This window comes from Oryctolagus cuniculus, chromosome 9, assembly GCF_051225735.1.
Source record: "Oryctolagus cuniculus isolate XC-2025 breed Fujian yellow rabbit chromosome 9, ASM5122573v1, whole genome shotgun sequence".
In the NCBI taxonomy this organism is placed as follows: Eukaryota; Metazoa; Chordata; class Mammalia; order Lagomorpha; family Leporidae; genus Oryctolagus; species Oryctolagus cuniculus.
This window is the reverse complement of record NC_142875.1, coordinates 120,611,809-120,628,979: the sequence shown is the minus strand read 5'-3', so window position 1 is coordinate 120,628,979 and position 17,171 is coordinate 120,611,809. Positions and strand designations below refer to the sequence as shown.

The window sequence follows — 17,171 nt, the reverse complement described above, 5'->3', positions numbered from 1 at the left end:
GTTCAATGTCACCTCTCTGATGAAGTGATCTTCAGGCTGAGACCCAGGGCATAAAACAAATGGCAATATGGAAATGGGGGCGGGAGGTATAGCCAATGCAGAAATACAGACTGTGAGATGGGCTATGAAAGCATTACGGAAAAGTGCCAGGTAGCCCTAGGAGTTGTGTGGCTTTGGACATGCTACTTGACCTTTATGGAATGCGGTCTCCTCCTCGCTCATGCGCTTGTTCCATGGTAGTGATTAAATAACATAATGTACGTAGACTACCTAGCATGTAACTGCTCTGTGATAGGGTTAGTCCATGGTACCTGTCAGTAGTACTGGGGAAGAGTATGAGTTGTCTGCAATTATTCAGGCTATGGCTGAACTCAGGAAATGTTCTTTCAAATTTGCTGTAATCCTATTACAGCCACACCTCAATGTTTTTATGAGAAAATGTATATTTGTTAATATTAAGTGATTTTGTAACTTCCTTAGATTTCCCATTATATACTTCCATTGTTCCCATACCAGCGAGCAGCAGGAAATGGGTAAAAAACCCCAATCTGTGGATAACTCTAGGTATTTCCTGGTTTCTCAAGATCACAAAATAAAATTTGAAAATGACAGAGATTGTGTTTCTAGTTTTCTTCAATTTGGTCTATTAGCAAACCACGTACTCACTTCCTGAAAGGGTTCAAATTTGGAGAATTAAGCTTACAGGAACAAGGTAGTTAAAAAATATTGAAACTGAACAGTGAAGAGCTTTTAGGCAGATACGGTATGGGTTTTACCACACACATTATTTGTGAAATGGGAAATTGTCAGCACTCCTTAGCTGTCTTGTGGGAATTCCTCTAGCTTCATACTTTACCTTTCACTTCTCATTAAACAAATAAACTATATACCTTTCCAAATGTGCACTATACTTTCAGCCGATGGGGTTTTCCTGACCCTGCTGAAAGCAGTCTTCAAAAAACAAATCACAAAAAGTAGAACGTGTTACCTATCACTCGTAACACACTGAATACAGAAGTAACCGCAGTTTCTAGGAACCTCATCAAGGACTGAAAGCACAGGTAGGGCTGCAGGACAGTTCTCATGTGGGAATCAAGCTAGTTGATTAGCGAGCTGACCAGAGGAGGATGGCCTTGTCCATTAACTCCACCAATGCTCAGCATCGTGTGCTCCATTACCATTGACCTTCTCATCACAGATCCAGACATCCACGCTGGTTTTACTTAACGACATGGCTTTGTGAAGGACCCATCTTTTTTTTTTTTTTTTTTTTTTTTTTTTTTTTTTTTGACAGACAGAGTTAGATAGTGAGAGAGAGAGAGAGAGAGACAGAGAGAAAGGTCTTCCTTTTTTCCATTGGTTCACCCCCCAAATGGCTGCTACGGCCGGCGCACCGCGCTGATCTGAAGCCAGGAGCCAGGTGCTTCTCCTGGACTCCTATGTGGGTGCAGGGCCCAAGCTCTTGGGCCATCCTCCACTGCAGTCCCAGGCCACAGCAGAGAGCTGGACTGGAAGAGGGGCAACCAGGACAGAATCTGGCACCCCGACCAGGACACCTGGTATGCCGGCGCCACAGGCGGAGGATCAGCCTATTGAGCCATGGCACTGGCCAAGGACCCATCCTTATAGTCCTGTATTTTTCAATAACAAATAGTCTCTTCGAAATTTTTTGGAATGAGGTGGAGAGAGAAGCATTTATAAGATGCAGAAGTCTATCCAATTTTTTTCTTTTAATATGGTAATTTGGCCACTATTGAATCTTGCTTCCTGAACTTGATTAATTTTATGACCACCATATTGTGAACCATACAGATTTTCCTGGGGACGATTCATGTTTTTAATCTAGACTCTACCCAAGAATTCTGGCAATCTCTTTTTGTATGTAAAATGCTTATTTCCTAGAGAACCAATGTATGTCTATACTTCATTATGCCAGTCTGTTTTTTATGACTTTCTATTCATGAGGTTATATTTATGCCTATTAACAAAATATAACAAGAAGAAAAAACCAAATCTATAATAGATAGAGTACTTGGTCAACAGGAGGTACCATGTCACCAACAGTTCACTCCAACAGAAGGCAAATAATTCAGATAACATCTCTACTATAATTGGATATACAGCCAAGGAATGATGTCTTCCCTCTTCCCACTTACATCTGATAATCACTGATCTCCCTTATTTACTAATTTTCAAAGTTAGACCATTTAGACATACTCATCTGGTAGGTAACTTCTCCAGTTCACACGAAATCCTTGAGGCTAGGTGCCATATTTGAGCCAACAAATAAATCAAAAGTTTGTACTTGCTGCTGCACCGTGATCAAGCCACAGAATTGTTTTTGTAGCTCTCAAGCTCTCAGGCAACTCTTTTATTAGCAACATGAAAGACAAAAAAAAAAAAAAAAGAAAAGGAAACAACCAAAAACAAAACAAATTAAAATTTCTTCCTCACAAATTTGTCTCAGACACACAAGCAAGTAGTTTGCAAAACTGCCAATGCTTTTGCTTTCAGTTTTGCTTTCTTTCATATTTATATCTTGAAGAAATGTCGCTGCAAGAAAAAAAAAAAAAGACAAAATAACTTGGTGTGGGCTTTTTTCTCCTCTGCAATTCTTTGGTTACCCAGGGCATCTACACAGAACCCAAGAGGGGCGGCAGTCCCCGCTCATGTTGAATGGCAGCAGAACTTTCTGTAACAGCAACAAAGCTACACCGGGCAGAGTTGACACAGAACACAATCACTGGGTCAGGCAGACCCTCGATCTTCAGCTGCCATCCTGTCCAAGTCCCACGCAAAGACCTCAAAGTCTGCTACTTAGCTTCTGAAAAGTCCTTTTCGATGCAAACTTGCCGAACACACACTACAGAGAATCCATTCTAAATGGCCTTCCAGGTAAGAAGTGAACCCGGCAAATGAGGACTCCTTAGGTTCTATTTCTCCATTCCGTGTTATCTCAGATCCTTACATAAAGTCTGATTTATACAAATTGGCTCACTTTCTGAGGATTTGCTTTCATTTTTAATACAGCTTTTCAGTCAAACTTCACTTTCGGTGGAAACACATTTTTGATAGCCAGGGCTCAACATAAAATTCCATTATTTAAGTGGCAAAGAGTTGGTAAGTCAAGTCCACGAGGCCTGTGGCAGTAACTTACTCTGTTTGTGGTTTCTACTTTGTTAGACTCTGTGGAGCCATGAATCTATCTTGTCCTTACAAAACTGAAAGAGGGGGCTTTTAAAATGAATGTAATGCTAAATTTATGTGCCCCGGGAGCAGCGTATCAAGGCCTCTGCGCTGATTAGACCCAGATGTCGCTAACAATGTTAGTGTTATGGACCAACTGCAGGTGTGGGAATAGATCCCGTTCCCTGGGACCCTCAGCAATCAGACCAGTGGTTTCTTCTGGCTCTGGGTTTGGAGTTTTCAATTAACACTACAATGGTATTGTTGTTCTCTGGTATTAGATCGTATGTCATGTAAATGAAGTTGAATATACAGTTAAACTTGACAAGGTGATTTAGGTCAAGGATACATGTGTTCAGTATTATGACTTGATTGAGGTTAAATAATAATAATAAAAATGCCCTGACATGCTATAAAGTTTTTATTATTTGGCTTATCAGTAGATTTTCACATTATACTTTCATAAAACAGAATGTCATTTATAGCAGGGAGAGACTCTTAGGAAAAAAGGAGACACAAGCCCACTTAAAAATGACTGAAGTGATTCGTTCCAGATTGGATGCTTTTATGTAGTCAGTACGGCAACTGCAAGTTCTCCGTGTGCTTTTTTATTTGCTTCTTTCCATTTTCTGAAACTCTGTCTTGGTTCTTTATCTTCTCCCTTAACGTGAGTGATCAGTACCACAGAATCGCCGCGTTGGTGAGAGCAAAGGCAGCGCCCGGCGCTGTTGGGAAATATCACTTGGCTAACGCTATGAATCCGGGGCATCAGCGCCCAGGGCTGTATTCCACCGTCCTCGGGGGGTCGTGATGCTGGGGCGAGCACCAGGCTCACTAAGGCACATTACGAGAGCTGTCAGCTATTTAAATTAGACTGTAAGCTTCTCGGGACAGGAAACCGCTCTGTTCTGTGTTTCTAAGTGCCACAGTGATTGTCCCAAGCATAAAGACCAATAAAATTAACTCCAAAGGTCCATTTCGTACTTCACTCACGGAACACTTCTAACTCTCATTAATGCTGATGGACCGTGCACAGCGCAGAAGCCTCCTGTTTTACTTACGCCTTCTTGGTTGCTGCCGTCTCTTTGAGATCAGCCCACGTTGTAAGTCAGCTCAGTAAAATGTTCTCTGGTGTACTGGCACTAGGGAAAACTTTATGCAAAGACAGACAAGGCTCATTTTTTTCCTGAGAGCATTAATAAGCCACAGCACATGGGCTAAATTCGCCTCAACCAGACACTATTACAACTCAGAAGTAACTTCTCTCCATGCCTGGTAACGGAGAAGATGAAGTTAGTCCTGAGAGCCGTACCTCACCTCTCCGTCAAGATCAGAGAGAGCTGAAGGTAGCCTTCTCTTTCCATTACAGCCTATACACACACAGACATGGCATTTCTTTGAAGTTACACTTCACTGTAGCTACAAACAAAGATCCCTTGCAGACACACTTTGGAAATGACTAAGGAGTGTTAATTTACATATTTGCAAAATACCCACAATGTGAGCGATACAATGAATGAGTTAATCATGTCTAAGGAAAAAGGCAGGTATTCCTGGTGGCTGAAATGTTTCAAGACACTACATGGTAATTTAACATAAGCCATTCAGGCACTTTTTTCCAGCATCTGTGACATTCAAGGCACAGTGAGGGAGACTTGGATATGAAGATGAGTAATTCACAATCCTATGCTCCGAAACCTAAGGGCCATAAAGCAATTCCCTAAGTGCAATGACGGAGACACACAGGGTATCATGGAAACACAGCAAAAGTAGGAAGTCAATGAAATACATATGAGTCTCTAATTTTTAAGGCTGCTCTATTATTCTTAATGCAGGGAGACCATAAATGACAGGATTTACACAGCAGGAAAATATGATCAGAATAATGCTATGAAGACCACTGTCAGCACTAATTAAAACAAGCAAAAACCGGTGGCATGAAAAGTGAAGCTGTCAGTCCCCCGACGTAAAACTCTTCTTTCTTCCCCTCCCTCCTCCAGGATATACTAGGTGCATTTGCCATACATTTTCAAACTTCATCTAGGTACTCCTTTCTTTCTAGCTTTTCCTAGAGCCCTATCAAATGTCTGTCATCTATGGAACGTTGTGTAACTGGCCCCATACTCAATGATAAAATGCAGCCCATTGATTTTTCTGCCAAGGAAGGAGAAGAATTATGAGAAGAGATACTCCATATTATATGGCCCCCACATTACAGTAATGGACTCTTTCCTCCGCCAATGGTGGCCAAAAGCATGAAGAAAATGAGAAATAATGATGTTAGTGACTGAAATTACCATCCCCAAAATAACTCATCATGTCACTTAATTTTCCAAGGTAGTTTCTAGATACTAACATGTTTTACTACAATGGGGAGTGGAAGTACAGCAAGTAAATGCAGTCAAAGAAGAAATGGGTTCAGGATAGTCACTAGTATTTTTAAAATTATTTTCAAATACAAATGGCAAATGAGTCATTTAAGAAACAATAATATGAAACCAAGGAATTACTGATGTGGTTAGACATATCATTGGAATCTTACTTCTATTTAGAAACAGTTCACAGAAACTATTTCAGTAGTACTTGTGACTCAACAAGGGGGTATACTATCCTTCCTGGAAAACTGAGAACAAATTGTCAATGCAACTCATCTATTACAACATGCATCTGAAACTGACTGAGAAAGAAATCTTGACCTTGAATGCACAACACATATCACGTAACTCACAGTTGTAAGTATCTAATGAGGCCACCCAGAGTAAGCCATTGTGTTACCTTTGGAGTAGGACACAAAGGTGAGCACAACCTTGTCTGTATTAGGGAATTCAAGAAGAAATACACTGCTGATATATGCTATGAGCAAGATTTGGGGGGTTCTGATAAGATTCACAACTAAGAGTCATTTTTCCCTTGGGCACTCTATTCTTCCTAGCAGTGATCTTCAGCCAATGCCATAACCAAGAACTATCCATTTATTTCCATGTATTACCTTCAAGAACTCTGCCTGAAGGGGAGAATCTTCAGTCAGACCAGGGGTTCTGATGAGGAGCTGGTGCTGCCCAACCTGTGGTTAGAAAAATACTCAGGTCGTGATCACAGACCACCATGTACCTGTTTCAGAAAGTCAACTCAGCATTTTGGCTCTTTATTATCTTGTAGAAATACTTTCAGTCAATGATAAAACCCAAATACAAAGTCCTTTTGCTTTATTTGTGATATAAAAGGATGGATAAGCTGTTAAATAATCTGTGCATTTAAAAAAGTACAAGCAAACAAGGACAAATTATTTCAAGGGATTTGCAAGTGTTATTTATTACTGTTCCTATTGGAAGCAGCAGTGACAATGGCACATTTAGCATTCTGAAAAAAGGAATCACATTCCATTGGCTGTACTGGTCCCACAAGAGGGAAAACCACTTCATGGTGGTGCCAAGGGCCTCAGTCACCATAAATTATGAGTTTACTTGAAGATCCCCTAAGAGTGAAAAAAAAAAATGCATCATTAAAACTAAACCACTGGACTGGTGCTGTTGCACAGCAGGTTAACGCCCTGGCCTGAAGTGTTGGCATCCTGTATGGGTGCCAGTTCGAGACCCAGCTGCTCTACTCTCTGTCCAGCTCTCTGCTATGGACTGGGAAAGCAGAAGATGGTCTAAGTCCTTGGGCCCCTGCACCTGTGTGGGAGACCTGGAAGAAGTTCCTGGCTCCTGGCTTCAGATGGGTACAGCTCTGGCCGTTGCAGCCAATTGGGGAGTGAACCAATGGATGGAAGACCTCTCTCTCTCTCTGCCTCTCCTCTAACTCTTTCAAATAAATAAATAAATCTTTAAAAAAAAAACTAAACCACTCACTGATCAATTATTTTCCTTTCTAATAAAAGTGTCATATTTTATCACTGCTGACATATTTTTCTAGACTCTACCCTTTCCCTTCCTATAATGTGCTAAGCAAAGGAAGAAGATAGAACTGCCAAGGAGAAAGGAGCTCTTCTGTCCAAGTACAGGATGAGGGGTGAATGGAACACCAGCCACCAAGCACATCTATACAACTTTGGATATGCTGATAGTAATTGAGAAATGAATAGATGTGAGCAAAGAAACACTGGGCTTCTCCCAAACCAGTCTTCACAGAGGTCACCTTGGCTGGTCTCTGAGAGATCCTGAGAAGGAACATTGTATCTCTCTCATATTTAGGATCAGGAAAGTACAGTGTGGTTCATACCCTCTTAGGAAGATCTTTGACAACTTCTTGTGTGTACACTTATGTTTAGGTATGTATCTGTAATTATTATGTCAGAAATATAAAAGATGTCAGGGCTGACATTGTGATGTAGTGGGTTAAGCCTTGTCCGGAGGCACCAGAAACCCATATAGGCACTGGTTCAAGTCCTAGCTCCTTCACTTCCGTTCTAGCTCTTGGCTAGGGCCTGGGAAAACAGTGGAAGATTGCCCAAGTGCTTGGGCCCTTGTACCCACGTGGAAGACCTGGAAGAAGCTTCTGGCTCCTGGCTTCGGATTGGCTCAGCTGGGGAGTGAACCAGCAGATGGAAGACCTTACTCTCTCTTGCTCTCTCTATGTCTGTAACTCTACTATCCAATAAATAAAATCTTAAATATATATCTTTATATATTAAATATATTACATATATATCTTATATGTGTAAATATATTTATATATATTTATATACATAACATATATAAATAAAAAAGATGTAAGAATGTAAAAGAACTGTGAATAGAGGCCTGGAGATGTGGCACAGATGGAGAGTAAAGCCACCACCCACAATGCCAGCCCCCCTATATTGGAGCCAGTTAGAATCTGGATGTTGCCCTTCTGATCCAGCTCTCTACTAATATGCCTGTGAAGGTAAGAGATGGTGGTCTAAGTACTTGGGTCCTGGGAGTCCCAGATAGACTTCCAGGCTACTGACTTCAGCTTGGCTCAGCCCCGGACATTCCTGCCATTTGGGGAGTGAACAAGTGGACGGAAGATCTCATTTTCTCTGTCTCTCTCCCTCTCTATCACTCTGCCTTTCAAATAAAAAATAAGTCTTTTAAAAAATGTAAACAGTGGAACCCTGGAAAGTGAGGCTGACCAAAAGGAGTTAGGTAGAGTAAAACATCTACTTAAAAAATAAAATCCTTCTATGATTTTGAATTTTTATTAAGTATTTTATATTTATATATTTTTTTAACTTTTATTTAATGAATATAAATTTCCAAAGTACGGCTTATGGATTACAATGGCTTCCCCCCCATAACGTCCCTCCCACCCGCAACCCTCCCCTTTCCCACTCCCTCTCCCCTTCCATTCACATGAGGATTCATTTTCGATTCTCTTTATATACAGAAGATCAGTTTAGCATACATTAAGTAAAGATTTCAACAGTTTGCTCCCACACAGAAACATAAAGTGAAAAATAATAGATGATTTTTAAAATGATGATGAAATCAGATCAGACCTATTGTCATGTTTAATCCCAGTGAGAGTCAAGTTGGGAATTGATAATTTCTTCTTTTTTTTTTTTTTTTTTTTTGCAGAAGATCAGTTTAGTATACATTAAGTAAAGATTTCAACAGTTTGCACCCCCATAGAAACACAAAAGGAAATATACTGTTTGAGTACTCGTTATAGCATTAAATCTCAATGTACAGCACATTAAGGACAGAGATCCTACATGAGGAGTAAGTGCACAGTGACTCCTGTTGTTGACTTTACAAATTGACACTCCTGTCTATGGCATCAGTAATCTCCCTATGCACCAGTCATGAGTTTCCAAGGCTATGGAAGCCCCTTGAGTTCTCCGACTCTTATCTTGTTTAGACAAGGTCATAGTCAAAGTGGAGGTTCTCTCCTCCCTTCAGAGAAAGGTACCTCCTTCTTTGAAGACCTATTCTTTCCACTGGGATCTCACTCACAGAGATCTTTTGCCAGAGTGTCTTGGCTTTCCATGCCTGAAATACTCTCATGGGCTTTTCAGCCAGATCCGAATGCCTTTAGGGCTGATTCTGAGGCCAGAGTGCTGTTTAGGACATCTGCCATTCTATGAGTCTGCTGAGTATCTCACTTCCCATGTTGGATCACTCTCCCCTTTATTTATTCTATCGGTTAGTATTAGCAGGTACTAGACTTGTTTATGTGCTCCCTTTGACTCTTAGTCCTTTCATTATGATCAATTGTGAACTGAAATTGATCACTTGGACTAGTGAGATGGCATTGGTACATGCCACCTTGATGGGATAGCCCTGACTGTTAATGAACAACTTAATACATTATTCCTCTTAGTAGTTTTTTTTTTTTTTGTCTGTTCTACTTAATATGACCGGTTTAATTCTGTAATTAATACACAGTTATTCTTAAGTGTTGAAATTTAACCGAAATGTGATCCCTGTTAAACATAAGAGTGGGAATAAGAGAGGGAAGAGATGTACAATTTGGGACATGCTCAAGCTGACTTGCCCCAAATGGTAGAGTTAGAAAGTATTTTATATTTATATATTTTTTAAAAATAATTTAAAAAGTTGAATGCCTAAAGACATACTCAATAAAAAATACTGAGACAAATAACATTAGAAAGTCTACATTTGAGTTTTGAAATTAGCTTTAATTACAGTCTTGGACAGATGAAATGATTTTGCCCACACAATTAGAGTACATCACTTTAAAATATAAATACAGGCCTTTCCATCCTTAGCTTCTATCTTTCTGCACATGGAAGAAAATGTATCTAAACAAGTATTTAGATACAGTACTGTAAGTAGCTCAGATTAAATCTAAGGAAAAATTTGCAAAAGAGAAGTTTTAATTCAACACTTCAGAATCTTTGGTTTTCCCTTTTTCTCTTCTGTTGACTTCTCTTCCTCTGCCTTGCTCCCTCTGGCACTTGAGTTTGTCAGTACACACCACCTTCCTGGGCAACCTGGTTCATGTAGTGGCTTCAGCTAAATTCATAGATGCCAATGACTCCCAAATCTAGAGCTCTGACCCCAAAATTCTCTTCTAAATTCAGTATGCAAATTCTCCCTGTTAATTCACCAGCACAACTTTGATTTCCTCCTTCCATGAAGCACATCCAAAACTGAATTCTTCTGTCCCAACATGTTCCCAACATTTTTGTCAGCTGCATTAAGGACAGTGTCAGACCCCTGGTCAGAATCCTTGAAGTCACTATCTAGTTCTTCCCCTCTCTCCCTTCACATTCACCTGTTACACCCTTGTTAATAGTTTCAAGAATGTCCCACAAGAAAAACCAAACCAAATCCCCCATCTGTAGCCTCTTTGGTTTTGTCTTAGAAATCTATTGTAATAGACTAGATAACTCTTCTACCTGTCTTTAACAGCCTTAACTCCATTCAAGAAAATCACCACACTTCGTAGACAATTAGCTGTGACCCAACCCCTCTGCGTGGATTTATCTCCATCTCTCTGTAATTCAGCCAAACAGAACTGCTTGATTTTCCCTTTTAAATAACTGCTTATTATTTACTTCCTTGTCTCAACATCTTTCATCTTCCGATTCCTCAGCCAGGAATATGACAAGTTCCGTGGGGTCACATATCTTTCCCCAGGAGTGACCTTCCTTCCCCAACCTGGTAGCAGTACTGTGTTGGAGATGGAGAGAAGAGCCAAGAAAGTAGGGGGAAAAAAGACTTCCTTGCCAACTCGTGGCCAGGAATTGCTTTGTCCTACAATGTCTGAGAAGTTGTAGGCGCCATAACAACTCTTCATCAAATTAGAAGTTGAATTAAACTCACAGGTGTCTCTGAGCATTATCCAGCATAGAGGAGAAAAGACATCAAGTTGGAAAATCAACTATCATCTCTTTGCAACAGGATAGCTCTGAAATAAATCTTGTGGTCTCTGCTGACTCTACACATCTCACTCAAAGAGACATCATCCAATGTGCGTGTCTGGTGATGAGGCAGGGGGTGCTCTTTGTGGTTAACGCATTCTTACAAGAAATCAAACACTAAGCAAATGCTCAAGTTAAGAGTTCAGACAGAAATAAACTCCAAAGCAACACAAACGAACCACACTGAAGTCAAGTGAGTAGAAGAAATACAGCAGAGACATCATAATCGGGTCCCAAAGAACACTTCTAGAGACAAGTCCTGCGTTGTGTACCCTAAAACTCAGATGACAGAGGAGCACACCACTCAAGAGTAACACTTCCAGAATTTGAACAAATGTATTTTGCTTCTCAAGAGAACCTTTCTGTACTAACACTTCCCTGGAGATGAATCTGTTTCTTTATAAAAATGAGAAAAGAAAGGAAATATTGGCTGGTCCACTGTGTTTTCAGTAAATATGCGTAATTCAAAGAATGAAAAAAAAAGAGGCATCTGACTTTTGAAGACACATCAAATAGGAAAATAAATGTGCTTGGAAATAAGAAGCAATTGTATCTTTAAATCGATAAAATCACCCCACCAACATCTCTACCACACCCTGTTTGTTTCTGTAGAAGCCTGGAAATAGGTGTGCACCTTGGAAGATCTATGATAAGAAACTCCTCTCAGTGGCCAATGTTATTTTCGGGGTTGCAGCCACCATCTGCTGCTGGGTGCCACAGAACGCCTGCAGGGAAGCCACACAGAATATTCCTCTTGGTCGTGGAAGCCAAAATCAAGGTGGGAGGAGTCAGGGTGTTTCAGCAGAACATACAGAGAAGACCTTGTCCTCTATTTCATGCACACTTCAACCACCACCTGGGCACCCCACTCATCCATCACTAGTCCCTCCAGTGGCACTGCTCATGTTTCTCAATGCTGTTCTATACAGTAACAAGAGAAACATACCTTGTTGTGGATTGGACATTTAGTTTAGTGGTTAAGAGGCTGCGTCCTGGGGCCAGCGCTGTGGCGTAGCAGGTAAAGCCGCCACCTGCAGTGCCAGCATCCCATATGGGCACCTGATTGAGTCCCGGCTGCTCCACTTCTGATCCACCTCTCTGCTGTGGCCTGGGAAAGCAGTAGAAGATGGCCCAAGTGCTTGAGGCCTTGCATCCACGTAGGAAGCCCTGAAGAAGCTCCTGGCTCCTGGCTCCGGATTGGCAAAGCTCCAGCCATTGCAGCCAACTGGGGAGCAAACCAATGGATGGAAGACCTCTCTCTCACTCTTTATGTCTCTCCTCTCTGTGTAACTCTGACTTTCAAATAAATAAAAAAAAATCTTTTAAAAAGAAAAAAAAAAGGTGATGCCCTACCTTGGAGCACCCGACTTTGAGTCCTGGCTCTCGTTCCTGACTCCAACTTCCTGCCAAGGCAGACTCAAGGAAGCAGCAGTAATGATCCAAGTAACTGAGTTCCCATCACCCACGTGGGAGATGAGGACCAGTTCCTGGCTAGCAGCTTCAGCTCCAGCCATTTCAGGCATTTGGGCAGTAAACCAAAGAATAAGAGTTCTGTTCGTGCGCTCTCTCTCTCTCTCTCTCTCTCTCTTTCCCCCCTCACTCTCACTCTGCTTTTCAACTACCTAAACAAAACTTTTAACAAACAATGTCATGTTTGTCTCCCTTCTCTCTGCCACAGTTCAGTCCCACACTCCCAGTCCTACACAGGTTCAAGTCCAGACAGCAGAAAAACACAATCTTGAAAGGACAGAAGCCAATTCACCACTGCAGAATGAGAAGAGTCATTCCAATATTTCAGACTTTTTAATTGTGACTTTGCAGCTTCTCACTTCAAGAGGGAGCAGAATCGATTTCCCTACTCCTTGACCCGAGACACCCCTGTGGCTTATTCTGGCAAAAAAATGGTCAGCAAAACTGGTACTATCTGAGTTCAGAGGCCAAGCCTCAAGTAGCCTGGACAGCTTCCTGACTTTATCAGTAACCTGACGCTGCCATGAAAAGAAGCCTGGGCTGGCCTGCTGGAAGATGAGGGACTGCCAAGGACAGTGACGTGAGAACTTCTCGCAAAAGCATTGAAACTGCCTTGCAAAGGACTTGCCAGCCAAGAACCTAACTTCCCCCTCCTCTCACAGACTCATGAGTTAAGTAAATGCTGAGTGGTTATGGTTGGTTGTCACATTGCGTTCTGTGGTATTAGATAGCAAATACAAGAGTCCTTTCAAAATTCAATCAATAGAAAATGGAATTAGATGGTAAATTGACTTGCTTCAAAAAATTTTAGGATTCATGCAAGAAATGGGTCTTGACGAAGTTCACGGAAATGGGTATTTTGCAAAAAAAAAAAAAAAACACAACTCTACATGGATATCAAAATACTTTGCATGAATATAAACATAGCATTTAATTGTATTTTCTGTTAAAGTTTTGAAGTGTCTGTGTACACTCACATTTGTTGAGGGAATCTGCTAACCTGGAGCTTTTTGGAGAAGCACACTCATGCTACCATATATCCCAGAACTGGCTATGAATGCAGTGGACCCTCAGTAGCAACAGCCTTATTCCAATCAGAGAGAGGCTTAGGAACCCACGACTAGGTCCTGGGGCAAAGATCAGTAAGACAGCAGGTTAAGACCCCCCCCCCCCCCCCGGCCCAGAGCTGAAGGCAGGAACCAGAAGACCAGACAGAGTGAACTAAGTAAACCCAGCCAGAATCCATGGAGAAGGAGTCAGAGCAAAACCTGTGGTGCAAGCCAGAAAAAACGATCATCTAGGAAAGGAAGTTAGCAGAGGAAACAACCCAAGAAAACAGGTAACATGAGGTAGCTATTTTAATTTTTGCCTTTCATTTGTGGGTGTCTAGATACTGATAGATTAAGAATTAGAATTATGTTTGTTGATCAAGTGAACATACTACTTTATTATCACAAAGCTATTTGTTGTATGGGAACAACATATTAATTTGTTCCTAATCCTTACATCCAGTCTCAGCAACTAGTACAGTGCCCATACACACTATATGTCCAACAAATGTGTTGAGTGACTGACTGAATGAATGAATGAGAACCTAAAATAAAATTTTGCGTGAATGCCAGTCACTCAAGTCCTAGCATTAATAGAAACTGGGAAAAAGGCAAATCCACATGGACAATTAAAAGCAAAGAACTCGTGGATCTTGAACTCTCATTATTATGGTTTTTAATGACCATTTATTTCATAAACTTAACTTTTGATCCCCAGGTCTGTCATATAAAAGGAATTTAATAATGCTTATTAAAGTGCATTATAGGCCATAATGGAGTAAGAAGTGTTCACTTCATTTATTTTAGATGACCTGCTGGGATTTATTGCAAATTGTCTTCCTCTCCCATCATCTTTCTCAAGCAAGTACAGTTTCTTGATATTCAATGAATTCATGTGCAACTGTATTGGGATTGGGGCTTATATTCAGAGCTGATACCTCAGGAAGCTACTCAAAAGCTCCCTTTAGGTTTGCCTTCATCAAAGCACTAAACCTAAAAGTATCCTCAAATAGTATCAAGATGCCCTAGTTCTAGGAACAGAAGCCAACAGAACCCAAACTTGCTGCCTGTTCTTAAATGGATGCTTACCAGGCCACACAGAGTGACTCTGCCTAGCTACCAGTCAGATTTATTTCATGCATTTTTGCATTTTCCAAAGGCTAACATACTGTGTTACCAGGATAATTAAAATGTAGAAGTGAAACTGTGCATTGATTCGGATTTCACGGACTATCATTAAGGGACTCCTCTGACGGACACTCTTTCAACAAAGGCTAGTGAGGGGCTCTCCCCTTCTGTTGTCCTGTGGGGTTGGTAATCATTGAGCCTTAACGAGTGACAATACAAACAGGAAGGACAGCTATCATCCTGCTGTCACCAGTTGTGGAGCTCAGGATCCTTCGTGATCAGTTTCTTAATCTATGAACGTGGTTCCCCGCAGGAATCCAAAGATCCACGGAAGTTTTCCACTAGCATTCTGTGTTTTCAGGGACATTAAGTTTGAATATACAGGCTTCAAGTAAAATGATCAATTTTTCTGACCAGATAGCAATATTTGCTGATTAACACCTATCATTGTGTCTTGTTGTTTTCTGCCAACTCCTGCGGATAACAAAATGAACTCACCCAGGCAAAACATTACCAGGATGCCATGGCCAGCTAGACTCTGAGTTGCAGCATCCTCAACGTCAGCATCTGGCATATTCGGATGAATAGAAACACAGTACTGATTTTATGCTGATTGATAATATCAAAGGAATCACCTACTCAGAGCTTCACTACTTCAACTCTTTGGTTAGTTTTTAGAAACAACCTTGTGCTTATTCTCTCATAGTACTTTGTGAGTGTGTCTATGTCTGTATTTATACAAGGATCTTCAAAATGTTTGTGGAAAAAATATGATGAAAAAGCCACTTATGTATTTCAAAAACATTTTGCACCAAAATTAACAAATTTTTTAATTCCATTTACTACAAACTTTTTGAAGTACCCTCATATTTATATACGGAAGCTTAAATATACCATATTCAGTAGAACATTGGATGGATCTCAGGTTACTAAATTGCCTTCTTAGAGATATTAAGAAAAATATTTTACCATTCTCTCTGTATTTTGATTTCTTTAAGCAAAACTCTAAAACATTTAAATAGCCTCTATTACCAAATTGTTTTAATAAAGTTATATCAGAATGACTTGACTTTTCGGATTTGGACTGGAAAGCCTGTTTGAAAGCCCATTCCTACTCTATGTGGTTAATCTTGTTTCCTAACTCAAACACCAAAGGGTAAAATTCACTTAAAATGGAGAAAAGTTAATACCAATATGGTTACATATCTACGTTTTTTCAAATTTTTTGATTCATGTTAGAGACTCTGAAAATTGCTTCATCAGATTTTCATAAAAAGCAAATAATTCTGCCAAAATTGCCACATGATGATATAAATATGGCTATTGACAACTTGAGAGAGACTCTGGGAACATCAGTCTGATTCATTACTTCTCCTCCTGTCATAGTGATCATTTAATGTTAGGCGCCCTCAAATAGAATCGCTGGGAGGGTTGGACAGCAGAGAAAGCTAATAGTCAGAGGATCAAATGTAGCATGGATTTATGGAGGCAAATTGCAGTGCTTGTATGTGTTGGACCCCAAGATGTGAAATATTCGGAGCTCCTAATGACACATCACTTCATCAAGACTTAACAAAGTTCAGATCTCATTATACAGCTGACTTTAAGCATATCCAGATGGTGATGGAGAGAAGATGGGGTGAAAGTGGCTAAGCAAGTGGAAAAGGAATATATACAGATAATCCTAAAGATGAGAAAACACACGTGAACCACAGCAAAGCATTCACTCAATCCAAATTTAGAATAAGAAGCATCACCCAATTTTTCAGATTTTATTGGGGTATTAATAAAAGGCCTCCAGAGAAGATAAATCAGTGGGATATAGGCATAGAGAAATGTGCTATAGGAACTGGCTCCTGGGGTTATGCAGGCTGAAAAGCCCCACGATCTACTCCCTGCAAGTTGGAGATCCAGGAAGTGCTGTGAGATTCGTGTTGAGTTCGAAGGCCTGAGAACTAGGGGAGCTGACGGTGTCATTCTCCGTCTGAGGCTAAATGCACAATTGAGTTTGTGCGTGGCCGCTGTCACTCCCAGAGTCGGACATCTGAGAACCAGGAGTTCTGATGTCTGACCGCAGGAGAAGACGGATGTCTCATTTGAAGAAAAAAGAATCAATTCACCCATCCTCCTCCCTTTTATTCAGTCTGGGTCCTCAAGAGGTTGAATCATGCCTGCCGCATTGCTTAGAATGGATCTTCTTTACCGAGTCTACTAATTCCAATGCTGATCTCTTCTGTAAACAGCCTCCCAGATAGACCCAGAAACAATCTTCTATCAGCTCTCTTCTATCAGCTCTCTCTTAGTCAAGTTGACACCTAAAAAGAACCATCACAAATAGTCAACCCTGCCACCTCCCATGATGACTAGTGTTTTTGTAAATATGAGTAAATGGAATGTGGAGTGGGCTGGATAAAAAAGGAAAAACAAGAAGGTCTGATAACGTCCACATTGGTTAACAGTGCCTTATTCAATTCAGTTCAGTATCT

At 40.7% G+C, this 17,171-nt stretch overlaps 1 protein-coding gene across 12 annotated transcripts in view; it reads right to left on the bottom strand.

The window, feature by feature from the left end:
* The window catches only part of LOC149124742 (uncharacterized), a 395,906-nt gene that overhangs the window by 53,728 nt on the left and 325,007 nt on the right, over positions 1-17,171 (bottom strand). For 11 of the 12 annotated variants that reach the window (XR_016213567.1, XR_016213577.1, XR_016213575.1 and 8 more), the window contains one exon: positions 6,176-6,250. Coding sequence is in view for 3 of the 12 variants with exons in the window: in XM_089304659.1 (XP_089160785.1) it covers positions 6,211-6,250 (40 nt within the window). In the remaining 9 variants the exon portion in view is untranslated. Of the gene's footprint in view, positions 1-6,175; positions 6,251-16,500; positions 17,001-17,171 lie in introns of those variants that run through there. The other variant, XM_089304660.1, reaches the window with a different exon arrangement.